The sequence below is a fragment of the Borostomias antarcticus genome (assembly GCF_949987555.1).
Source record: "Borostomias antarcticus genome assembly, chromosome: 16".
NCBI classification, from domain to species: domain Eukaryota; kingdom Metazoa; phylum Chordata; class Actinopteri; order Stomiiformes; family Stomiidae; genus Borostomias; species Borostomias antarcticus.
In genome coordinates this window covers 23610636-23637446 of record NC_140249.1, presented here as the reverse complement: position 1 = coordinate 23637446, position 26811 = coordinate 23610636, and the positions used below count along the sequence as shown (strand labels likewise).

Here is a 26811-nt window from a genome sequence, read left to right as displayed (position 1 = left end):
TCGAGGATTGTTCACAAAACATATCAGTTGCTCGGTTCGGATGCTAGTTTTCATCGTTTGTTTTCAACGGAGCCCGAAGCACCTTTGTACATTCACACCCAGCTGGTGACAGGAGTGAGTCAGTTAGGTTCAGTGAGAAATGGCGCCCGTACTCCCGTGGAACTCAGGGGCCCCGAGGTGTGAATCCCTGCCCTCGAATATTACCTCAATACTTCTGCCATGTCAAACTGCGCCCGACGTCCCAACCCACAGAGGCTCGATGGTAGCGGGACACAACAGTCCCCCCTGAATACGGATGTGACTGTTGTGACATACGGGGAGTCTTTCGTATTTGCAACCTACTCCCCGTCGGACGCTTGGCTCTCTTGCTGTGTGAGGCGCATCACAGCGCCGTGGTGTGTGTAGACATATTCTCCCGGAGTGTATTTCCCATTTAAAGCCGACACCCAGGTTCTTTTTCGTTCCGTGGGGGTGCACCTCCTGACAAGCATCGAGGGGAAGGGAAAACTAATGGTACCGTGCTAAATGTGAGACTGCTCAAATGCTCGCTGATTCGTGCTAGGTTGTTAACCTTAATGCATCGCACACCCATTGAACATTATGGCAATGGCCTGTGGACTACGTGATTGGTTTAACTAAGAGCTTATTAACTTTGTGCCTTGGGAGTTAGAGTGTGAGTCTTGTCACATACGTATATACAGTGTACCCAGAGGGCCATCTGCTTCCCTATCAGGGAACCTGTGGACAATGCTATCGTTACTGTGACTTTATTAGAGATGCATTCTGGGACAGTGTCTGCGAACGTGTCATCAAACAAAAAGACGTTTGGATTCCTTGGTCATCCCTTGTTAGATGATACAATAGCTTTGTCTGTAGCTATCGATGTTTGCTTGTCTGCTATCGACAGTACATCCATGGATTCATCCATCCATCCAACAATGTGCTTCTTATTATCTAACCATGAACATACAATAACTGTTTCATACTTTTACTTTAGAACTAGGTTAGATGCTTGTTTAGAAAGAGATGCACTTATGAGTTGTGAGTATTTAGTATACATTATTACATTACATTACATTACAGTCATTTAGCAGACGCTTTTATCCAAATAATTAACAATAATTGCATTTAACGTAGGAAGAGCCAATGTGCTACTACTCACCAGAACTCACAAGTGCATCTTCTCTCTAAAACAAGTGACTAAGAGCATAATCTAGTGCTGAAGGCAAAGTGCAAGAATAGCAATCTAAAGTACAGTGCAATATAATATAATACAATAAAATACACATATATATACTTCACTACCTACATTGAATGCACTTATTGTGAGTCGCTTTGGCTAAAAAATGACAGTAATGTAATGTAATGTTATGTAATGTAATGATGTCTAATAATGTAACATGCTTCTTCCCTCCTGACAGGTAAATGGTTCAACTACGGCATCATCTTCCTGGTTCTGATCCTGGACCTGAACATGTGGAAGAACCAGATCTTCTACAAACCCTACGAGTACGGCCAGTACGTGGGTCCGGGCGAGAAGATCTACACGGTGGAGGAGCCCGAGACGCTGAGCGACTTCAACCGCAGCACGCTCACCTACAGGTGGCGCTCCACCAACGTGGACCCCCGGACCAACCTCACCTACGTCCAACGGGACATGTTCCTGCACAGCCGCTACGTGGGGGCCAGCCTGGACGTCAAGTGCCTGGCCTTCATCCCCAGCCTGGCGGCGTTCGCCCTCTTCGGCTTCTTCGTCTGGCTGCTGGGGCGCTTCCAGGACAGCGAGACCTTCCCGGAGAGCCAGGACAAGACGTACGAGAGGATCAAGAGGAAGTCGCCGTCCGAGTACAGCAAGGAGATGATGGCCGTCACGCCGGAGGAGGCGCACGCGTCCGCCAGCGACGCCCTGAGGCGCTCGGCCACGCCCATTCTGCTCTCGGTGGACGGGATGCATTTCGGGACCACGCCCTCCACTTGCTCCGCCTCCCCGGTCGACGCCGTGGAGAGCGAGGAGACGCAAGCCAGCGTTGTTGTTGATGATGTGGAGCCGGGGGAGCCGGCAGTGTCTTTTGATATCAGCAAACCATCACCTTGACCTTACGACCTTTAGGGGAAGAATGACTGCAAATGCCTGTTCAGAAGGGGAGGAGTCAGATCCTCAGAGAAACTGCTCATCACTCTCCAAAACACTCTTGTCCGGGTCGATAATTTATCGGTTTAGTTTATATTTATATCGTTTATATTTATATTTTATGGGTCGACGAGAGGGGCATAGATTGGAGTGTATCGAGACCATATAAATTATTTGCATATTTGTGGCATTAAAAATGGTCACAACTACGAAGCTTTTGTTTTGATTTTTATGTTTTTGTAAGAAAATCTTTGTAAAGGTCTCTAGCTGGCTCCAAAACGTATCATATTTATAATATAACTTTTAACTCCCGGACTGTAAGGCCTTTTTGTCAACATGGTGCTCAAGCAAAAGATTTTCATGTTTTTCAATCGAGGTGTATTTATTAATGTCAACAATGTTGGTGCCTATATGGAGTAAGAGAGTCAATGCATGACTCCATGGTGATGGGTAGTATATTGTATTCCATTATTACAGTATTACTACAGTATTACTACACTATTACAGCTACAGAGTGCCTTGATATTTTATGTCCAGAAATGGACGGAAAGATATTCAAACAGTCTATTACAATAACCAGCCACATGGAAGATGTCATAGATTGTCTGTCTGTCTTATTTATTTCTGTGTTTTTACGTCACGTGGACAATGTTTACCCTTTTAAATTGTACAACTGATTTTATGCATTCATTTATTTAACTTCTCACCCGTATTTCACACTCTCCTTCTCTTTAAAAAAAAGAGTAATTTAAACGTGGGAGGGTTGTGATTTGCCAACAAACTGTACACCTGTGAATGACCTATTCACTGGTGGTATAATCAATTTCAGTGTAATCCACAGACAGTTTAGATGAAATAGCAAGTAGCAGCCAAACCATGATTGCTTATCTACTCATTACACTCAGATAGACGAATGCAAATGAAGGCATAGAGGTGATTTGCCCTTGGCATGAATTTGTTTGTGTTGTACAGGGGAGAGAAGTCCATCTCAACTAAACCTCGCTCCAGGCCGTAACCGAACTGCCAACCCTGATTCTTAGCCAATATTGGGGTCACGGTTTTAGAAGGACATTTGTGAGGAGAATGTGATTTTTATTTTTTACATACAATTGACAAGCGATGGAGATTTTTCTATTTTGTTTATTCATGAGGGGTATCATATATCATATGATGTGATGTTAATGTACATGTGTAACAACTGCCTCACTGAAGTGATTTTCTCAGATGATTCTGCAAGGGTCACTCAACTGTGTGCGATGCTTTGGATGTGTGTATGTGTGTGTGTGTGTGTATGTGTGTGTGTGTGTGTACTGTACATGTGTGTGCGCATGCATGTTTGTGTTTGAGTATGAGTTTGTGTTAGTATGCATGTGTATAATGTGTGTGTGTGTGTGTACTGTATTTGATTACCTTGTGTGTTTAGAGGGGGAGAAAGTGAGACCCATTCTGTGAAGAGGTCAGTTAATTTCCTTACAGTGCAGTAGCATAACTGGCATGTGCTCCTGGGTTGAGTAATCATCCTCCACACATTACAGGTCAAAGACCTCATTACAGCTCAACCTCTTTTACTGTGGAGATAGACGTCTGTGCAACAAGGAAACACGTTGCTAGATGAGCCTGTGGATGAATGCGAGCCGGAACAAGCCGGAACATTCTGTAAGCCTACAGTACGTCACAGAAGTGATACTTGTATGTTATGTACTGCCCTTGGGTTCAAAATGAACGCTCCTCTGCCGTATTCCATAACTGCCCGATCGTTTCAATCAATTCACGTGTTTTCTAAAAGCAAAGATAACTGTTTTAACATGTCTGCTCCAGTGTAGGCCTACTGTATATCTGTTGGATAATGTGGTACCAATAAAATACATTTTGATACAATGCACCCTGGGATGGATTGCCTGTGGGATTGAATGAGGGCAGTTAGTACAGTTACATAATGCCTAGCATATCTATGACTCAACTGTGACAGAAAGGCTAACTGCGCAGCCAAACAACAACTAGGCCTGGTACGGTGTGGGTCATTGGTTGGGCACATTTCTAAGTGCCAGCGTCCTGCAGTAGGAGAGGCTGAAATCTCTCCCAAGTCTCCCATGTCTGTCATGGGGGTGAGAGATTAGATATTGATTTTTGGAGGAGCAAGGGACCACAGCAAAGCCGAGAAAGAGTTTCAAAAATAGAATAGAATAGAAAGTTTATTTGCCATGCAAGGCGAGGCAAATTTATTTGTAAGGCACATTTCAGCAACAAGGCAATTCATGTAAGTGCTTTACGAGACATTAAAAGCATCAAGACAAAGTGCAAGAAACACATAATAGGTCATATAAATGAAATGTAAAAAGGACATTTAAAACAAAATGCTGGAAAAATAAAATACGGGAATAATTATTTGATTTAATAAAAAAACTGCAGCAAAAAGAAGAGATTTAAAAGAACTGAGAGTTGCAGCAGACCTGCAGTTTTCTGGAAGTTTGTTCCAGATATGTGGAGCATAAAAACTGAACGCTGCTTCTTCATGTTTTATTTTAACTCTGGGGACAGAAAGCAGGCCTGTGCCAGACGACCTGAGGGGTCTGGATGGTTCATAACGTAGCAGATCAGAAATATATTTTGGCCCTAGACCATTCAGTGCTTTAGAAACCAACAGCAGTATTTGAAAGTAATTTATTCGACAGAATAAAGAAGTCAGTGTAAAGACCTCAGAACTGGAGTGATGTGATCCACTTTCTTGGTCTTAGCGAGGACTCGAGCAGCAGCGTTCTGAATCAGCTGTAATGCAGCTGTCTGACAATTTTTTTTTGAGAGACCTGTAAACACACCGTTACAGTAGTCAAGTCTACTGAAGATAAACTCATGCGACAGGTTTTTCCAGATCCTGCTGAGACATAAATCCTTTATATATACTTCAGGTGATAGTAGGCTGACTTTGTAATTGTCTTACTGTGACTGTTGGAATTCAGGGTCAGAGTCCACGACTACACCAAGATTTCTGGCTTGGTTTGTAGTTTTTAGTATTACTGATTGGAGCTGAGCGCAGACTTCATCAGGCAGGCTGGTAGTTTCCCTCGCAGACGGAGGTGGAGCTGCTGGTCTCTCTCCCAGACGGAGGTGGAGCTGCTGGTCCCTCCCTGACGGAGGTGGAGCTGCTGTTCTCTCTCCCAGACGGAGGTGGAGCTGCTGTTCTCTCTCCCAGACGGAGGTGGAGCTGCTGTTCTCTCTCCCAGACGGAGGTGGAGCTGCTGTTCTCTTCCAGACGGAGGTGGAGCTGCTGGTCCCTCCCAGACGGAGGTGGAGCTGCTGTTCTCTCCCTGACGGAGGTGGAGCTGCTGGTCCCTCCCTGACTGAGTTAGAGCTGCTGGTCTCTCTCAGACGGAGGTGGAGCTGCTGGTCCCTCCCTGACGGAGGTGGAGCTGCTGGTCTCTCTCCCAGACTGAGGTGGAGCTGCTGGTCCCTCCCAGACGGAGGTGGAGCTGCTGGTCTCTCCCTGACGGAGGTGGAGCTGCTGTTCTCTCTCCCAGACGGAGGTGGAGCTGCTGGTCCCTCCCAGACGGAGGTGGAGCTGCTGTTCTCTCCCAGACGGAGGTAGAGCTGCTGGTCTCTCCCAGACTGAGGTGGAGCTGCTGGTCCCTCCCAGACGGAGGTGGAGCTGCTGGTCCCTCCCTGACGGAGGTGGAGCTGCTGGTCTCTCTCCCAGACTGAGGTGGAGCTGCTGGTCCCTCCCAGACGGAGGTGGAGCTGCTGGTCTCTCCCTGACTGAGGTGGAGCTGCTGGTCTCCCCCAGACGGAGGTGGAGCTGCTGGTCTCTCCCTGACTGAGGTGGAGCTGCTGGTCCCTCCCAGACGGAGGTGGAGCTGCTGGTCCCTCCCTGACGGAGGTGGAGCTGCTGGTCTCTCCCTGACTGAGGTGGAGCTGCTGCTGCCGGCCAGAGCGTTGTGGGTGGGAGAGGTGACTCATACCTGCGTCCGACTGGGCCTCTGATGTCTGGTCATGCGGGTCGAGAGGCTCGACTGACACATCCCACAATGCAGCGTTTCCAGCCCGCTCGGAATAGAAACTCCCAGAAAAAAAAAGATTTAAGTTTAAGTTTAACTTCTACTTTTCTTTGGAGAAAAATAGTTTTATTTTGTGAGAGTTCTGGGGATTTGGAGCTTTAAAACCATGGTGTTGTCCATTCAGGCTTCTAATTTATAATCAAACATGACTATACAGTATGTTGCTTAGGCTACTTACAGTAGCAGCATCCTTGATTTGGGTATTACTGAAACTTAGAAAGGGGCTTTACAGTATGTATAGCCTATAAAAAGTACTAAGTATTCATCCCCTTGGACATTTTTGTTGTTCATTTTATTGTGTTACAACATCAATTCAAATCAAAACTGATTTAATTCAGGCTAGTTTTTTGTCCCTGATAAACAGTGTACTCTATAATGTCAAACTGAAAAGAGAATCGATGGAGTTCATACTTGATAGAAGTAGCTTTGGCAGCTGTGTCTGTCTGGATTAGACTCGATCAGCGCATCTAGATGCAGCAAGTGTTGCCTGTTCTTCTTTGCAAAATTGCTCAAGTTGGATGGGTGCCGCTGGTGAACAACATTTTAAAAGTCTTGTCACAGATTCTCCAGTGGACAATGACTGGGCCATTCCAGGATATTGACATTTTGTTTTTTAAAGGTAGGATGGGCACTTTTGGAGAAAGCAGGAAGTGTATGCCTAAGCTAGATTAACTCACCTTGATCAAATCTAATGGCCGAGTCATGCAAGCAGCTGCACTCCGAACTACCAGCGTGAAATTCACTTTTCAGTCATATTGTAATAATTTAATCAGTCAACCATGTCTTAAACAAAATGTTTCATCCTGCTGCTTCTCATTGGAAACACTGGCCTCACTTACTCCATTCACCTACCAGGAAGAGTGGGATAGAATTTGAAAATAAAACCAATAAAAAAAAAAAATAGGTAGGTTGACAGGCAGGTAGGTCATCCAATCATTTCAAGATGGTACCTTGAAATGATTGGATGAAAAATCTGCTACTCTAAGCCACTCTAGTGTGGCTTTGGCAGTATGTTTTGGGTCATTGTCGTGCTGGAAGATGATTATTTTCCCAAGTCCCAGGTGTCTTGCAGACTGTAACAGATTTCCCTCCAGAATTTCTCTGTACTTTGCTGCGTTCATTGTTCCCTCTATCTTTGTGCGTCGTGTTGGGGGTGGTGTTCTTAGGTTGACGCGCGGTGTTTGTGCCAAATGCTTAGTGCTTAGTGTTGAGGCCAACGTTCGATTTCATTCTCATAAGACCATAGAATCTTCTTCCGCTTGGATTCGGTCTCCCAGATGCATTATGGGAGTTGTTTTCTACAGGGGCTTTCTTCTTCACTCGTTTCCATAAAACCCAGATGTGAAGTGTCTGGGTTATTGTTGTCTCATGCTCATCTCAGCCATTGAAGACTATAACTCCTTCACAGCCTGTTCTAGGCAGATTTCGTCAAACCTTTATTCTCTCATTTTTTTCATGATGGACTTACTGTAACTGTGGTCCGGGGATATTCACCGCCTTGGAAATGTTCTCACAGTATATCCTTGATTTTCATGGTCTAGTCTTTTAGTCTCTTTTCATGTTCTAGTCTTTTAGTCTCTTTTCATGGTCTAGTCTTTTACTCTCTTTTCATGGTCTAGTCTTTTAGTCTCTTTTCATGGTCTAGTCTTTTAGTCTCTTTTCATGGTTTAGTCTTTTAGTCTCTTTTCATGGTGTAGTCTTTTAGTCTCTTTTCATGGTGTAGTCTTTTAGTCTCTTTTCATGGTTTAGTCTTTTAGTCTCTTTTCATGGTCTAGTCTTTTAGTCTCTTTTCATGTTCTAGTCTATTAGTCTCTTTTCATGGTCTAGTCTTTTAGTCTCTTTTCATGGTCTAGTCTTTTAGTCTCTTTTCATGGTCTAGTCTTTTAGTCTCTTTTCATGGTTTAGTCTTTTAGTCTCTTTTCATGGTGTAGTCTTTTAGTCTCTTTTCATGGTGTAGTCTTTTAGTCTCTTTTCATGGTTTAGTCTTTTAGTCTCTTTTCATGTTCTAGTCTTTGAGTCTCTTTTCATGGTCTAGTCTATTAGTCTCTTTTCATGGTCTAGTCTTTGAGTCTCTTTTCATGGTCTAGTCTTTGAGTCTCTTTTCATGGTCTAGTCTTTTAGTCTCTTTTCATGGTCTAGTCTTTTAGTCTCTTTTCATGTTCTAGTCTTTGAGTCTCTTTTCATGGTCTAGTCTATTAGTCTCTTTTCATGGTCTAGTCTTTGAGTCTCTTTTCATGGTCTAGTCTTTGAGTCTCTTTTCATGGTCTAGTCTTTTAGTCTCTTTTCATGGTCTAGTCTTTTAGTCTCTTTTCATGGTGTAGTCTTTTAGTCTCTTTTCATGGTCTAGTCTTTTAGTCTCTTTTCATGGTTTAGTCTTTTAGTCTCTTTTCATGGTTTAGTCTTTTAGTCTCTTTTCATGGTCTAGTCTTTTAGTCTCTTTTCATGGTCTAGTCTTTTAGTCTCTTTTCATGGTCTAGTCTTTTAGTCTCTTTTCATGGTCTAGTCTATTAGTCTCTTTTCATGGTCTAGTCTTTTAGTCTCTTTTCATGGTCTAGTCTTTTAGTCTCTTTTCATGGTGTAGTCTTTTAGTCTCTTTTCATGGTCTAGTCTTTTAGTCTCTTTTCATGGTTTAGTCTTTTAGTCTCTTTTCATGGTTTAGTCTTTTAGTCTCTTTTCATGGTCTAGTCTTTTAGTCTCTTTTCATGGTCTAGTCTTTTAGTCTCTTTTCATGGTCTAGTCTTTTAGTCTCTTTTCATGGTTTAGTCTTTTAGTCTCTTTTCATGGTCTAGTCTTTTAGTCTCTTTTCATGGTCTAGTCTTTTAGTCTCTTTTCATGGTCTAGTCTTTTAGTCTCTTTTCATGGTTTAGTCTTTTAGTCTCTTTTCATGGTCTAGTCTTTTAGTCTCTTTTCATGGTGTAGTCTTTTAGTCTCTTTTCATGGTCTAGTCTATTAGTCTCTTTTCATGGTCTAGTCTTTTAGTCTCTTTTCATGGTCTAGTCTTTTAGTCTCTTTTCATGGTCTAGTCTTTTAGTCTCTTTTCATGGTCTAGTCTTTTAGTCTCTTTTCATGGTTTAGTCTTTTAGTCTCTTTTCATGGTTTAGTCTTTTAGTCTCTTTTCATGGTCTAGTCTTTTAGTCTCTTTTCATGGTTTAGTCTTTTAGTCTCTTTTCATGGTTTAGTCTTTTAGTCTCTTTTCATGGTCTAGTCTTTAAGTCTATTTTCATGGTCTAGTCTTTTAGTCTCTTTTCATGGTTTAGTCTTTTAGTCTCTTTTCATGATCTAGTCTTTTAATCTCTTTTCATGGTGTAGTCTTTTAATCTCTTTTCATGGTCTAGTCTTTTAGTCTCTTTTCATGGTCTAGTCTTTTAGTCTCTTTTCATGGTCTAGTCTTTTAGTCTCTTTTCATGGTCTAGTCTTTTAGTCTCTTTTCATGGTCTAGTCTTTTAGTCTCACTGTGTGATCACCCAAGGACAGGTGTATTTATTCTGAAATAATGTAATATATCTCAATTGCACATACAGTAGGTGGACTCCCTTAAATTAATTATGTGACTTCTGAAAGAAGAAAATGGACAGATAAGCAATAGATTATGTGTCATAGCAACGGGGGTGAATATACTGTAGGCTACTTATGCTACCAATTTTTTGTTTTTTTTAATAATTAAAAAAATCCTGTTGACATTATACTTGTGTTATCAGTGATCAAAACCTAAATGATATCAATTTTGATTCCATGTCACACAATGAAACTTAAAGAAATGCAAGGGCGGTGAATACTTATAGCCACTGTAATTTACATCGCTAACAGACCTTAAAGATACCACTTGCTACTGCGAGAGAAGCATAATCAGCAGCAGTGTTACTGTAGCAGCTGTGGTGGGTTTACATTGAGCACCTGTCATATCCCTCCGAAGGAGGCCCTTTTTCCGGGACATATTAGTATTAATTGGTTGATTTGCTAGTCTTTGTCGAGTCAGCACTCCGTCGGATTTACTTATTAACCATTTTATTCCATGAATAATTAAGAGACCAGGGGTCCAACACAGTGAATATTAACTGAGACTTCAACAGAGAAAGTTGAATTCTATTAACGCTCCACCACACAGCACATCTCAAGACCTATGGCCACGATGAATAATTGCAACACTGATTTGTAAGACACTGACCTTTAGATGCTTTCATGTAAATCTGCCAACCGACGCCCTTGGATGCAGTTTGTCCCCAGCGTTTACATCTCAGGAGTCAAACTTTAGAGCTGTCTGGTTCCACTCTTACTACCTTGACCAAACACAATAATACGAGCGGCCATAAATAATGGATATAGGACAGGCAGTAGCGTGGACCCCCCTTAGGTGCGGACATCTGTTGCGGTGGGTCCTGCTCCTTCATGGAAAATTGGACATTTAGAAGCCAGCTGGACAACCATGCTACCCCGCTGTGCCACTACCTCCATGCCACTGGCAGCACGCCACCAATGGCTAGTTGTCACCGGAAAGCAAGCACGCCAGCTCTGTGGCCTAGTGGTAGAGTGTCTACCCAGAGACTGGGAGGTTGTCGGTTCAATCCCCGGCCGGGTCATACCAAAGACTATAAAAATGGGACCCATTGTCTCTCTGCTTGGCACTCAGCATCAAGGGTTGGAATTGGGGGGCTAGATCACCAAATGATTCCCGAGTGCTGCTGCTGCTGCTCACCGCTCCCCCAGGGGGACAAATGCAGAGAACAAATTTGACATTTTGTGACAATCAGTGGGACTTTAAGATGGTGCCCTTGCCTCTACTGACAGCCCCCCCCCCCCCCAAGTAGCTACTCTTAGAGGCCGAGCACGGGCTCAGAGTTCCCCAAGAGACATGGATCCTTGAGAAGGAGAGAAAGAGGGAGCAAATGTTCTACTGAGAGAGGTAGAGAGATAGTGCTAGAATATGTGCTCCATTATGTCCTCTGTTTGTTAATGTAAGCAGTTGGGAGGGCTACCTGGGGAATTCATCGGTTGGAAACTCCTCCACAGGGAAATAACGCTGAGCTAATTTCTCCCTGGCTGTAAATTGATATGATAATTATATTAGGGCTGCTTTAAGTGCTGTGCTTGGATACGAGTATTACTCTTACCTCTGGAGATGACGGAACCCCCCAGGAAAACTAGAAACCAGAGCAACAAACCTACTGTGGATTAAACTTTGCTGAATCTAAGTGTACAAATGAGACGTGTATTAGAGAAATGAGGGATCACTGTCACATCAATTGTATATCATTACATCATTATAAATCTTATTACAATCTGCATAGAAAGACTGTAAATATGAATTTCCTGGAAAGTACTAAATGAACTAAACTAAACTAAAACTAAGTCTGTCACGGCTAGTCAGATAAAGTGTTAACATCTTAATCTCGGATCTGGATAATCCCTTAGAGATAATCTGGATTTTCCCAATCTGACAGTAAAAAAAGGACAAAAAAAGTCAAACTATAATGGTATTTGACAGAAATTCTCAGCACCAACTCTGCATCTGAAAACAGCCGAACCCCCAAAGTAGCCCAAACACTTCCAGACAGACCAACCTACAGTACAAGTTCAGAGACAGACTAGTGAGTCTGTGCTCTCTGCCCACAAATTCAAATCTCCCCCTAACCTGCCCAGATAGCAAGCGGATCTGGGTCATATACAGGCCAGATCTGGCCCTTGTGGCTTAGTTCTGGCCAATATATGGCCCAGAATTATTACACATCCGCTTGCTATCTGGGTGGGCTATTCGTGCCCTAAACACATGAATACCATCTGTCTACGGTCCAGCCGACGGTGTGCCTGTATGTCCTGTAGTGTGTAATGTAATGTAATGTTATGTTATGTCATGTCATGTAACTGTTTGATGTTTTTATTTCACTTGTTGTCTTTACTGCACTTTTTATGCACTGTAAGTATGAATTTCCTGGAAAGGACTAACTAAACTAAACTAAACCTGGGTGGTCGGAGTGAGAAGCTTCACCGGCAGAATCAATAACAGATGAGAGGTCAGCTTGCCTGATGCCCTGATGGGCTGTGACTGCTGCTGCGGATCTCAATATGACCTCAACATGACCTCAGCATGACCTCTCGATGACCCCACCGCTCCCATGGCCGGCTGTGGGAGGCTGTGGGTGACCACCCAGATAGCAAGCGGATCTGGACCATATATGGGCTGGAACTAAGGCACAAGGGCCAGATCTGGCCGGTATATGGCCCAGATCCGCTTGCTATCAGGGTGGAGACGGAGGCCTGGGGGGGAGGTACTGTAATGACTGTAATGACTGTAATGTAATATCACAGGACCTGGGAGGATCGGCTTGACTTCACTGGGGCTGCTGCACCACAACACTGGAAGCGCATAGTGATAAAGTAACGAGAATCAAAATAACATGTCTCCAATAACAATAATCGTGATAGCAAGTTAGACAAAACTCAAAACGTGTTCATGTAATGTAAATGGAAATACTTTATTTCACCATTACACAATAAGCCTTGAAATAAATTACAAAAAATGAATGGGAGGACTTGCTACGGATCACCACATAATATAGACAACTCTCGGAATGTGGCAAATGAAAGTTACGCTAACTAACTCACGCTAAATTTTACGATACCATTGAGAGATTCAAAGAGTTTAGAAATCAGCAAAATGTTTCCACATCGAGCACAGTCATGCCAGTATAATAGTATTTTACAGCGCCATGTTGCAGATGAGTTAGGGAGGGGAGTGTTCCTCAATGCACATGGTTCACCCTCATTGGTGAGGTTGAACAAAGAGAGAGGGTTTGTGGGTACTGTAGTCCATCATCTGTTGGTATGATACAGTACATGTTTGTATTTGGTATAAAGATGTCGGGGGAGGAGGGTGGAGAGGGAGAAGAAACGCAGGTTGTTTTTACATGGATGACACTGCGCAGGTAGATGCCTTTAGAGATGCAGGGACACACTAAAGGCACATGGGGTCGACTGAGCAACAGATGTGTCCGTTCTGAAACAGAGAGAGAGAGAGAGACAGAGAGAGAGAGAGAGAGACAGACAGAGAGAGAGAGAGAGAGATTTAGTGGATCAAAAGCCCTTTACACATAATTCCCTGTACATGACTGTGATATCCTACTCGAGGCTGCTAGTGATTTTTGCTGCTCATACGGTCCATGAGCTACATCCCATGACGTTCCCGTGTTTGTGTGGGTGTGTACCACCAGGCCAGGGGAACACTGCCCTCATTATAAGGCTCAAATGTTTTGCGGCTCCAGTCAGATAAAAAAAACAAAAAACTTTTTCCCTCAAAATGTCTCTTCTAATAGTAAAGGTTACTGACCCCTGGTATAAATGGAGACTGGTGCTGATATGATGCTAAAAATGCCAACGGGAACAGAGATAATTTTTGCCTTTTCTATCCGCAAATCAATGAAACCATACTAATGTAAATGTAGCCTCCTGTTAAGACCGGCATGCGCATTGTACCATAATGGCTTATAATTACACAGCTCACATTACATTTTTTTCAGGCAATTCTACTTTGGTATTTAGTATTATACATGAAAACAGTGTTATAAGGTTATTTACGATCATATACAACGTTCCATATAAACATTTTGACAGACGATATAATGATAAATATCAATCTAGTCCTTTAAGAATTTAAATGGGTGTTTCATGTCTAAATGGCCAAACTCTTGTGTATCTCTGACTGTAATCTCAGATCCTAGTATCCAGCATGGTGCCAGGGTGGTGTGCCAGGGTGGTGTGCCAGGGTGGTGTGCCAGGGTGGTGTGTCAGGGTGGTGTGTCAGGGTGGTGTGTCAGGGTGGTGTGCCAGGGTGGTGTGCCAGGGTGGTGTGCCAGGGTGGTGTGCCCAGGTGGTGTGCCAGGGTGGTGTGCCAGGGTGGTGTGTCAGGGTGGTGTGCCAGGGTGGTGTGCCAGGGTGGTGTGTCAGGGTGCTGTGCCAGGGTGGTGTGCCAGGGTGGTGTGTCAGGGTGGTGTGCCAGGGTGGTGTGCCAGGGTGGTGTGCCCGGGTGGTGTGCCAGGGTGGTGTGCCAGGGTGGTGTGTCAGGGTGGTGTGTCAGGGTGGTGTGCCCGGGTGGTGTGCCAGGGTGGTGTGTCAGGGTGGTGTGCCAGGGTGGTGTGCCAGGGTGGTGTGCCAGGGTGGTGTGCCAGGGTGGTGAGCCAGGGTGGTGTGTCAGGGTGGTGTGTCAGGGTGGTGTGTCAGGGTGGTGTGTCAGGGTGGTGTGCCCGGGTGGTGTGCCAGGGTGGTGTGCCAGGGTGGTGTGTCAGGGTGGTGTGCCAGGGTGGTGAGCCAGGGTGGTGTGTCAGGGTGGTGTGCCAGGGTGGTGTGCCAGGGTGGTGTGCCAGGGTGGTGCCAGGTACCTTGCACTGGCAGAGGGTGCACTCAGTGCCATGTTTGACCCAGGAGGAGCCACTGAAGCGGGCGATGCCGTGCTCGTCCGTGCACGTCTTGGTGATGTCGTTGCGGATGGTGTCGGCCTGGCAGGGGTCGGTCACGCAGCGGGCACAGCACTCGCCCTCGGGGACCACCGTGAACTCACAGTCCACAGGCGGGCACGAAAGAGGCCAGCAGTCTACCTGCCCCTGCTGTGGACGAGACAGACGGACAGACAGACAGAGAGACAGACAGACGGACAGACAGACAGAGAGACAGGTGTCATTTTTACATTACATTAGTCATTAAGCTGATGCTCTTGTCCAAGGCGACTTACAGTACAATAATTTAATTTAACATAGGAAAAGCCAATGTATTACTACTTGGCAGAACTCACAAGTGCATGTCCTTTCTAAAACAAGTGACTAGGAGCATAATCTAGTGCTGAAGGCAAAGTGCAAGAATCGCAATCTAAAAATACAATAGGTGCTTAAAAGGGAGGATCCTGGTGGTACGTCTTGAAGAGTTGAGTTTTTGAGCCTGCGGGCGAAAGATGGGCAGCGACTTCAGACATCAGGGGCCTCGGAGTGACGGGGCAACCTGTTAACTTTCTCATCAAAGATAAGGATCAACGATCCACGAAATCATCCGGGAGAAGGGAGGAGTTGGGAGCAGGAGGTGAGCGTTGGAGTAGTGGAGAGAGGGTTTCAGAGTTTTTTAGGATTGGAAGCTGAGGTTGGAATTTTAGAGCGGAAGAAAGCAGCAGATGGGGAGGAGGAGAATGCAGAAAGGAGAGATAAGAAGTTACTGTAAGAAGGTCCTCTGGGAGTTTTCCTTTTCTCCATTTACGCTCAGCTATTCTCACGCTCCGTCTATCAGTACGCACTGAGTCCGACAGCCATGGGGCAGGTGGAGTTGGGCGTGCTGGCCTGGAGGTGAGGGGACAGAGATTGTCCATTGAGGAGGAAAGAGTAGAGAGAAGATCAGTGGCAGTATCAGAGGGTAGGAGAGAGAAGGATTCAGGGGCGGGGAGGGCGGAGGTAACGGAGGAAAGGTCAGTAGGGGAGAGCGAGCGGAGGTGGCTACGGGTAGTAACCATGTGAGTAGGAGGAGGAATTATGGGGGAAGAGGGGAGGGAGTAGGACACGAAGTAGTGGTCAGAGAGATAGAGGGGGGTGACAGAGAAGTTAGGGGTGGAAGCGTGTCTAGGAGAAGAGGAGAGGTGAACATCGCAGGAGAGCAAAGAGTTTCCAATTTCTCACTCTGAATGTTGAAGTCACCGAGAAGGATGAGTGCGGAGTGCAAGACTAGTGTATCAAGCTCCTCCAGGAAGTCACCAGAGGGGCCTGATGGATGATACATGACAGCGATGGTGAGCTTGATTGGATAAGTGACAGAGACGGAATGAAATTCAAAAGAGGGCAGGGAAAACTGGAACAGAGAAGAGAGAATATTTCCATGTTGGGGAAATAAGCAGGCCAGTAACACCACCTCGCCTCACAGCTCTGGGAGTGTGGGAGAAAGAGTACACATCTGATAGAGCTGTGGATGAAGCAGTGTTCTCTGGTGTGATCCATGTCATATCCCTGGCTTTGAGACAGACAACGAAAGGATTCCCCAGCACAAGGATCAAAGTTTTATCGGCTGCTGTTCATATGATCTTTAATTTAGTGAAAAACGTGTTTCAGCCCACCATCGTCATAAATTAAGAATGTCTTGTGAAAATCCATGTTTGGCCTGCGCCAAGCAGGTTTTACTGGTGGGTCGAAGCCAGGCTAGCAGAGTGATAAGGGAATAAGCAAGAAGTGGAAGATTCCTCTCAAGTCAGCACTTTTACCCCCAACACTGAGGTAAATACTTCTGGCTAATTGAGTTGCTCTTGTCTCGCTCTCTCATTCTTGGTTTAATATTAATCACTAGAAGCTTCCAGCAGAGGAAGCCTTATTGGATTTCTCATAGCACTCCTATAACAGAATACAGGTCATATAGTTGGGCCTAACTCTATAGATCCTGGCTAAGCTACGATTCCACATGACCTACTTCTGCTAGCATTATCCTTGGGCTTTAGTGGTTTACAATTCCTTGGAAAATGGACTGGACACAGTCCTGAAGATGCGCACACACACACACACACACACACACAAACCATGCATGCATGCACACACAACACACACATACGCCCAAGCCACACACACACACACACACACACACACACACACACACACACACACACACACACACACACACACACACACACACACACACACACAAACCAAAGAGAGCCAATACTGTTGTTTGACTTTATGCAAGTCTCCTGTCGGGATATTTAATATCCTTGAAAATCAGCTGGCTCAGCATATTAGGGATGTTGTAGTAAATGAAACCGACTGTGAAACACAGGCCCACACCATGTTTATGAATGCTCCCTGCCTTCATTTGCAGTGAAAACATTTGGACTGTGATTCCCGTAAAGTAGAACTCTAGCCAGAGGGACTGGGTGTAGCCTCAGAAAAGGTTTGCTACTGTAGACCAAATGGTAAATGGACTGCACTTATATAGCGCTTTTCCACCTTAGCGGCACTCAAAGCGCTTTACAATGGCTTCTCATTCACCCATTCACACACACATTCACACACCAATGGCGGTAGCTGCCATGCAAGGTGCTAACCTGCTCATTGGGAGCAATTTGGGGTTAGGCGTCTTGCTCAAGGACACTTCGACATGTGGACAGTCGGAGCTGGGATTCGAACCACTGACCCTTCGATCATTGAACGATCCGCTCTACCAACTGAGCTACAGCCGCCCAAGACAGCCTGTTAAAGTAGCTTAGAAGCTAATGTGCTAACATGGTACATCTCTCTACAAGTTGGCAGAAATGGACAACCGGACAGAAACGACGAAGATGACTGTGATGACCGGTATCTACGATTATCTCAACGAGCGGCCAATGTATGAATCACCAGCCACAAGTCCGCCAAGCTCCTGAGGTTTGCAGACGACACCACCGTCATCGGTCTCATCTCTGAGGGTGACGAGTTCCCCTACAGGTGGGAGATCGACCAGCTGCTGTCCTGGTGCGGCCACAACAACCTGGAACTCAACGCTCTTAAGACTGTGCCCAGATAGCAAGCGGATCTGGGCCATATACAGGCCAGATCTGGCCCTTGTGGCTTAGTTCCGGCCCATATATGGCCCAGAATCATTACACATCCGCTTGCTATCTGGGTGGAGATGGTTGTAGACTTCAGAAAGAAAGTCGACTGTGTTCCACGTCCTGGACACCATCATCATAACAGTGCATATTTCTCAAAACAGCCCACTCCTATCTTTTTCCCCCCCTTTTTTTGGGGAGATCAAAAAACTAATTTCTGCCCTCTCTGCAATTCAATTTCAAGGACCTCCAGCTACTAATCTCATTGTGCTTCATGGAGGAAGAGGCTTATTGTATAATACATATCTGGATGATGCATGTCTCTCTGAAACACTCTGGGGTCTCGGGGGATTCAAACTGGTCCTGACTTTTGGTTTCGGTGGCCGTGCTGGGCGTGGCCGTTGTGGGGGCGAGTCTGTCACCGCGGCCAATAGGCTCTTTGCACAAGCTCCACTACTTCCTGAAATTCTACAGGCATCCTTATTTCCTGTCCTATACTATTGGATGGAAGTGATTAATCAGCAGCGGCACACCTGATTAATCACTTCCACGACCAGGAGGGAGGGCCGGTTGGACCAGGAGGGAGGGCCGGTTGGACCAGGAGGGAGGGCAGGTTGGACCAGGAGGGAAGGCAGGTTGGACCAGGAGGGAGGGCCGGTTGGACCAGGAGTGAGTGCAGGTTGGACCAGGAAGGAGGGCAGGTTGGACCAGGAGGGAGGGCAGGTTGGACCAGGAGGGAGGGCAGGTTGGACCAGGAGGGAGGGCAGGTTGCAGCCGATCACCTTCTCAGCGGAGCGGCTGATAGGCTGCAGTCTGGCCCTGTCCTTGGCTGTAGCGGCGGAACAGAGAAGAGCCGTGAACGTGTCGATCGACCGCAGGGGCCTCGGAGTGACGGGGCAACCAAGCGCCCCGAGGTAGCAGAGCGTAGCGGTCGGGAGGGGGTGTAGGGTTTGACCATGGCCTGGAGGTAGGAGGGAGCTGTTCCTTTCATGGCCCTGTAGGCTAGCGCCAGAGTTTTAAACTGGATACGAGCCGCTACAGGGAGCCAGTGTAGAGAGCGGAGAAGGAAAGTTGTGTGGGAGAACTTGGAGTGGTTGAACACCAGGCGAGCAGTAGCTTTCTGGACAAGCTCCAGGACAGCAGTGGGAAGCTTCAGGCCCTTGTTGGAATGGGGGCTGAGTTGATGGGGTTGTTGGGTGAGGGGGGGGGGGCATTGTTTGTTCTGCAGTAGAACTTGTTCAGGTTATTGGCCAGGCGTGGGTTGTCAGGGGACTGGGGGGATTTGGGTTTGTAATTGGTGATCTGTCTCAGGCTTTCCAGACAGAGGACGCGTTCCCCTGTGAGAACAGATGTTGTATTTTCTCTGAGAAAGAGAGCGTCGTTTAGCCTCCTTCACCGCCTTGCTAAACCCGTACTCGACCTCTGTAACCCGTTCCTTGTCTCCACTCTTCTTTACTTCCTCCTTCTCCAGCCTTAGGGTGCGTGTCCACCGGGGAGCTGTATTTTAGAGCTGGCGCTGTTTTCTTGTTGTTTACAATCAGTAATGAGCTCTAGGGCGCTATAGAGACGAGAGCCGTGTTCCAAGAGCTTTTTAGCGCTACAGCGCCGTGAGCTCTAGGCTTTTTTGGCAGTTGAAAAAAGTGTAACTTCTTGGGCTAGAGCGCAGGCTGTAAAAGGCTGTTCTGACAATGACAACGGTCAGTTTTTGGCAAAACCGCAGAGACAGCGAACGTTAGCACTAGCTAACATTAGCTAGCTATCTTAGTTCGGCTCGTTAATCTGCAGTCTGCAAAAACACGACACTCGTTGCTAACGTAGCTGTAAAACGTCGGTAGCCTAGCCAGCTCTAAACTCCAGCTCTAGTGCGCTCTACGCAGCTGTAAGCTTGGCGCTCTTCAGCTACATGCAGCTCGTTGGTGGACACACAGCTTTAACTTCCTGCATTTGACTGTGAACCGGGGCTTGTCGTTGTTGGAGCTGATCTGGGTGCGAGTACGACTAGGGTAAACAAAACAACATAAACAACACAGATGCCCTCGCAGGCATCACAAGCCGTCTGGACATCAGAAGAAGGCGTGTAAACTGAAAGGTGGTCTAGGGTCTCGGTCTTGTCCCATTGCCCCCCGTTTCACTGTGTTTTCAGCCCCCCTGCTGAGTATGGTTGGGCAAGCGGTAGCAGCATTTAAGGTTCACTTCACATCCCTATCACACTACTGGTACCCCCCTGTGTGTGTGTGTGTGTGTGTGTGTGTGTGCGCATGTACGCCTGCTTGACTGGATGTGTGAGCGTACTAGAGTGCAGCGTCCATTTTTGTCCGAATACATTGGCTGCGTTCTGAATCGCATACTACCCTACTATATAGTATGCCAAAACAGGATGTAGTATGTCCCAATACATAGTATGCCACATGCAGTATGGCAAAAATACCAGGATGTCCTACATCCGGTCGTATTTTGCAGTATGCAAGCCAGCAGGCTTTTCTGGCTATTCTGACCCACAATCCTGTGCGTTGCGGAAATGTGCGTCACATGTGCGAGTCGTGACCAGCTGTAGACGAATGTCGCGTTATGGACAGCGACGGATGTGGGCAAATTTCAAGGCGCAATGTTATGACAAGGTAGTATGTCCCAATTGGATGCCTACTGCTTGCAAAGTACGTACTTTCTAAGGGCAGCTATAGTACGTACTGGTAGTAAGAAGTAGAAGTATGCGATTCGGAACGCAGCCATACTCCATAGTGGGTTTCCCGCCGTTATAACGCCGTTGCTGTGAGTAATGCAAGCAGGGCCCCTCAGGCACAGCATTACAATGGGAGCGTTACATTCTACCCCTCCTCCAGCCTCCGTATGGATCTCACTGACTGACCGGCCCTCCCTGCATTCATATGCTAATACAACCAGGAGAGCAATATGGCCCTGCTGTCGACGCTGCGCAGCCCGTTTCATCTGAGGGAAGTTTAAGAAAAAGACGAGCCCTTATCCCCCCGCAAGACGGACAGGCGGGCGACGCTTACGGATGATTTGTGTGGTGGACGGATGAGGGGGAGAATCACAAATGTTAGCTACGTGTTGCGTCTCCCGGGTGGAATGATGGCGGGGGAGAATGCTGAGCATAATATTTGCATTCGGTAAACGTATGGCTGTCGGAGGTGGAGTGTGTCTGAAAGGCGTGGTGATGTACAGTAGACGGTTTAGTCCGAATAGATTTAGCGTGAGATTCTTTTAAATAAAGCTTGCGTCTTGTTTGAACGGCAGGGACACCAGGAACCTTGGTGAAGGACACACACGAGAGAGAGAGAGAGAGAGAGAGAGAGAGAGAGAGAGAGAGAGAGAGAGAGAAAGAGCTCAACAGTGCATATTTCTTCACGGGGAGATTCAATAGAAACCAGTCTTGACACATCGTAACTCTGTTTTATATATCGTCTGGACCAGGTTCCCCCTACAGGGGAATACACACACACACACACACACACACACACACACACACACACACACCACACACACACACACACACACACACACACACACACACACACACTACCACCACTGTACACTCACTGAGGCCCCAGTGCATTATGGGGGCTGTATCAAACAGCGGCCACTCACCAAGCACTGACACTGCTGGCAGCTGTCCACCCAGGTGTCCCCGCTGCCGTAGGTCAGGAGGCCGTTCTGGTGCAGACACTGGCTGCTGAGGCGGGGGTCACACTCGGGGCAGCAGAACAGGTCGGCCGTGGGGTTGTCACAGTCACACACCATCCTCCTGCACATCACCTGGCCCGCCTGCGTACACACACACATAGACACACGCGCACACACACACACACACACACACACACACACACACACACACACACACGTACATGCGTGCACACACACACACACACACACACACACACACACACACACACACACACACACACACACACACACACACACACTTTAACAATTTACTTATGTCCACATAGAGAAAATTACAAAGAGGGACAAATACTACAGGTGCAGTCAGTATACAATCACAATTCATGGACCAGCAGGACAACTTTCTTTCTCACACGTCTTTCAAGGGCACAAGTAGCAGCGTCTCCTCCATACTGTATATGGCGTCTGCCTGTGACAGCAGAGACAGAGCGGTACTTAGCGAGGCGTTTATCCCTCTTTTTGGGCATTCCCAGTTTTTGGAACCCTCTTACGACCAACCTATATGTATGTCCTAGGCTGCCAAATATGAACACAAGTAGTCTGCATCTCTCCCCCAGCTCTGAGATGATATTCAGGAGAGGTTGGTACTTAATGACCTTGGTCATGAAGACTCCCTCTAGGCGAGGGGTCAAATGTTCAGGCGACCTCCAGAACAAACACCTCTCTGGGTACCTCAGTGACAACAACAACATCTGGTGTGTTAGCAGACAGCTGTGTAAAGGTGGCCGGGTTACTGCAGAGATGGAACATGGTGGGACTGACACAGGAATGTGTGTACATTCTCACTGAGGTTAGACAATCAGACATGTCCTTGACTAACAAGTCCACTATTCTGTCATGACGGCGGACTGTAAGTACATTCCTCTGTAAACATAACGGCCGTTCTAGATGTGTGACGTTGACTCTGTGACCTGTTCAGTGTGACGCACACAATGAGGAGCCTGGGTAGGAAACCAGATAGAAGGTTGAGTCTGGTGGGAAGGACTAGCTCTCTCTCTCTCTCTCACACACACACGCACGCACACACACACACACGCACACGCACAAAAGTTCACAATGACATTCAATCAACTTAATCTCTACAGTCAACATTCCTAAACGTTCAATTCACATTCAATTTCAAACACTTTATGCTTTTTAATTTACTGTATATAGAGTAGGATACTAATTTGGTGTGTTGACTCACTTCAAAAATAAAATAGTCTTTGCTTAAGTTGTTGACCAATTGGATTTGCCCTAATGCACTCAGCTCCTATCCAGATCTTATCATCAATAATAACATGTTTACTTGACCTCTGTTCGCTCACCCGGTCACAGCACTAATGTTGATGGACAGTTTCTCAATTTCTCAAATCAATTAAAATTAGCCGTTTCATTAGAGTAAATTCGGCCCTGTCCTTTTATAATCAAATGAATAATTTGGTGCTTGGTCGTTCAATATTGTTGCTAATGTGGTGTAATCACCTTCTAGCATTGCCAGACAATACCCGTGACACAGAATGAAATCGTGACAGGACTATAAGCTAATAATCATAAGACAAATATAGGGTGTACCAGGTGCACAGTGAACCTGTTGTCCTCCACCCATGATGCATGTCGTTAGCATGTACAGTTGTTGAGTGTTTAAGTGTAGTAGGCTTTTCTAGTGTCGATTTATCCACAGAGCTAGCATATACTGTAGGTCCATTATAGTTTTAGTTTGGTCTAAAATGTAAGCCTTTATTTGAAAGTAAGTAAAATATCAGTGACTGAAATAGTTAATATCAAAATCAAAAAGAACCTCTAGCGATTTTAACTTTATGTATGGCAAAAAAAAAGAAATGATAATGAAAACGACAATGTACACCAGTGGTCCCCAAACTAAGGCCCGCGGGCCGGACACGGCCCGCCTCCACATTTGGCCCGGCCCCCTGAACAATACCAGAGACGCATTATGAATTTTTTTTCAGTCTGGCCACGCGAATCCTAGACTAGCCCTGTCAAATAGAACGGAATAATTGCGAAAAGGTTCGGTAAGAGAAAAGTTGATTCAGAATGCAGGGTATTTAACCTGCAGTGGTCAAACCATTATTTTTTTGTTCAATGCAAAGAAAAGGCTGTTTGTCTCATCTGTCAAGAGGCGGTGGCGGTATTCAAAGAATAAAATCTGCGCCGACACTATGAATCCCGTCACAAAGACAAGTATGATAGGCCAAGGCAAGGCAAGGCAAGGCCAAATGCGAGCAGACAAACTCTCAAAGCTAAAAAGTGGACTGTTAGCTCAGCAGAATACATTTGTACGCCAAGCTCAGCTGAACCAGTCATCCGTTCGGGCAGCTTTCGGGTTGCACAACTGATAGCAAGCAGCGGTAAACCTTTCACTGATGGAGAGTTTGTCAAGAAATGTTTGAATGCTGTCGCGGAAGAGGTGTGTCCCGAGAAGAAAGATGTCTTTAATGCCGTGAGTCTGTCGGCGAGTACAATCACCAGACGCACTGTACTGACCCCGGCCCCCATCAGAGAAGGGAAAAGTTATGTGGCCCTCACAGGAAAAAGTTTGGGGACCCCTGATGTACACAATGGTCACAGCTATTGCGGATTTGTGTTTGTTTGTGTACAACACAAAATGTACTTGGCAATGGGAAAAATGAAAAGTGGTGCGCTCTGGTACATGTATGACGTACGAACGTACGAGCGTACACAAACGAATGTACATGGGGCCGATGCCCCCCTCCCCTCAATTTCATTGGGTGGGGCACTATTATAACAGAAGAATGGCAAAATAATGTTCACTCGGTGACGCTGTAAATGAGGTGCACGCACCTCAGTGTCCTTTCGAGTTTAAATAAAGTTTTGAATGACAAAAATGTAGGTATATTAATTTGCTAATACATTTAATCTACAGTCGATTATTTCCAATCAATTTTAAACTGAGTCTGTTAGGAGTTTCATATCAACACCCACATACACCCAAACACAGTTTCACCCATAATCCTCCACTCTCACCTGACAGGAGCAGACAGAGCACCTGTCATTGTCCAGGACCCAGATCTGTCCGTTGTGCTTGACCTTGTTGTCATAGATACAGTCCCCGGTGCAGTTGTGTCCGTGGGGGCAACGGCAGTCGTAGCCCCCCTCCAGGTTGAAACACACCGTGTCGTTGGAACACGTGTTCCGGCCCGTCTTACATTCGTTAATATCTGTTGGGGACGAGAGATGGCTTGACGCTCAACACAGGTCATAGGTCACCATGTATACTACATGTAGACTCCCCTTCCTGTTTTAAAGGGATAGTGGATGCACATGGAGGTTGTATGTTTTTACAGCCTTTACTGCATAATCACAATTAATTTTCTTTCAAATGGACTTTACCTTTTTTTGTTGCTGCGACACCCAGAAACCCACTTTTGATTAAATGATAATAAGGAAATGGGATCTTTGTCTTGTATAGCACATCTATCCTGTATCTCTCAGAGGAATTTTCACCTGGACTATTTTTGACAGACTGCTTGACTTGACAGGGAAGATGAGGCTAGTGGACCAAGCCGCAGTGCTGTTACTAGCCTGGAATAGACGGTTTCCATTTTAACATCTGACAACTCCTTGACAGGCTGCATCAGAGAACGTTCCAGAAAAACGGAATGAGGGCGCAGCCAAAAGCAAACTGACATTTTTTGAGACGCGAAACAGCAGTCATGACATTACCTATCATACTATTACCTACACCAGTCCAAAGAAGAAAGCTGTACAAATCCCTCTTTCAGCAAGAGCAGGGTGTATTTTTACGATCATCATATTTGAATGATAAAACTAAAAAAAAAAAAAAATAGTAAACTTCTCTATTGTCTCTTAGCTGATGAGTTTGAACTGGAGTGTGTGGGTGCAAAGACAGAGAGAGAGAGAGAGAGAGAGAGAGAGAGAGAGAAAGAGAGAGAGGGAGAGAGAGAGAGAGAGAGAGAGAGAGAGAGAGAGAGAGAGAGATCATTGCCTTTCTCTACTCTGTCATGTAGGCCAGTATAACAGGCTGCAGTTCTCACTCTGGCCATACTCTGGCCATACTCTGACCATACTCTGGCCATACTCTGACCATACTCTGACCATACTCTGGCCAGACTGCAGACCTGTAGTCACTTGAGGCTAGTTAAACGGTCCTGGCAGCAGGGCAGCTGTCAGCCATTAGGACTGATTGCCCCCTGCCCCTGCCCCAAACTACTGTTAAAATTACTTTTGCTTTTCCTTTGTCTTATCTCTGCTCATCTCCTCACTTTATTTTTCTTTTTACTTAAAAAAAAACAACCTTTTATTTAGAAACGTTTATCACATTTTTGAGAGCATCCAACAACCCCCCAAAAAATAAAAATAAAGAACATACAAATATGAGGTCACTGGGTCAATAAACATAGTACATACAATCAGTACAAAGAATCATTTTCATTGGCTAAATAATCACACCATTTTCCCCACCGTTTTTCCCCCCAACTCTTCTCTCTCCTCACTTTTTTGCATCAAAATTATCACACTACTGCCACAAAATCACAGCAGTGACATAAAGTATTTACTGTACAAACCCCATCCATGTGCATTTTAGTCTATTAAATGTTACTACTGTACATCAACATGCTCAAATTTGTAGATATACATTAGCTTGCTGATGTTTATTTTCATCTCATCTATAGGGCTTGGGAAAATGTAGTCCCAGACAGAACCATCTTGTTTCTACACAGGTGTATCTATTCTCTGATTGCATAGGATTCTATGCAGTAGAGCCAATCAGACAAATAGATACACCTGTGTAGAAACAAGATGGTCGTGTCTGGGACTACATTTTCCCAAGCCTTATTGTTGCCGTACGAGAGGAAGGCAGGTCAACTCACCTACACATGACTCCCCATTGGCCGAGAACAGGCCGCTGTCGTGGTAACCGTCGCGGCATTCGCAGTGATACCAGCCAGGCAGGTTGACACAGATAGCTTTGCTATCACACTCCACGAAGCCATCAGAGCACTCATCAATGTCTGAGAGGAAAGAGAGGCAGAGAGAGAGAGAGAGAGAGAGAGAGAGAGAGAGAGAGGTATTGAGTTTCATCTTCATGCCTGGTGGTATTTTTCTACATTGACTGATTCATAATTGATATAAAATCGTGTCCAGGGTGTGCTAGTGTTTCCATGCCGTATTGATCTGGCCTGTCTGGTAACAGGAAGATGTTACATCCATCAATACCAGACACCAGGTCATGAATGTAGATATTGTAAAGGGTTTAATCACATTATCTCGGTCTAGTAGAAACAAAACAATCTTGAGGTTGAAATAATGTTTATATGGAAGCCTGTTGATGCTATAGTCATTGAATTAATGTTTGCACTTTGGCTTGTGTGGGCTTTCAGTGACAGAGAGAGTCCCACAGAAATGTAATCCTT

General features: G+C 45.7%; 2 protein-coding genes across 2 annotated transcripts in view; one reads left to right on the top strand and one right to left on the bottom strand.

The window, feature by feature from the left end:
* The window catches only part of tmem117 (transmembrane protein 117), a gene marked incomplete at its 3' end in the record, with an annotated part of 39549 nt that extends 37454 nt beyond the window's left edge, over positions 1-2095 (top strand). Inside the window, exon 5 of the mRNA XM_084451415.1 lies at positions 1422-2095. Within this exon, the coding sequence (XP_084307541.1) occupies positions 1422-2095 (674 nt within the window). The remainder of the gene's footprint in view (positions 1-1421) is intronic.
* A 10930-nt stretch (positions 2096-13025) lies between these two features.
* Positions 13026-26811, bottom strand: part of nell2a (neural EGFL like 2a) — a gene marked incomplete at its 5' end in the record, with an annotated part of 95289 nt that continues 81503 nt past the window's right edge. Inside the window, 5 exons of the mRNA XM_084451195.1 lie at positions 13026-13171; positions 14550-14774; positions 21320-21496; positions 24401-24594; positions 26269-26409. Of these exons, the coding sequence (XP_084307321.1) occupies positions 13130-13171; positions 14550-14774; positions 21320-21496; positions 24401-24594; positions 26269-26409 (779 nt within the window). The 3' untranslated portion in view covers positions 13026-13129. The remainder of the gene's footprint in view (positions 13172-14549; positions 14775-21319; positions 21497-24400; positions 24595-26268; positions 26410-26811) is intronic.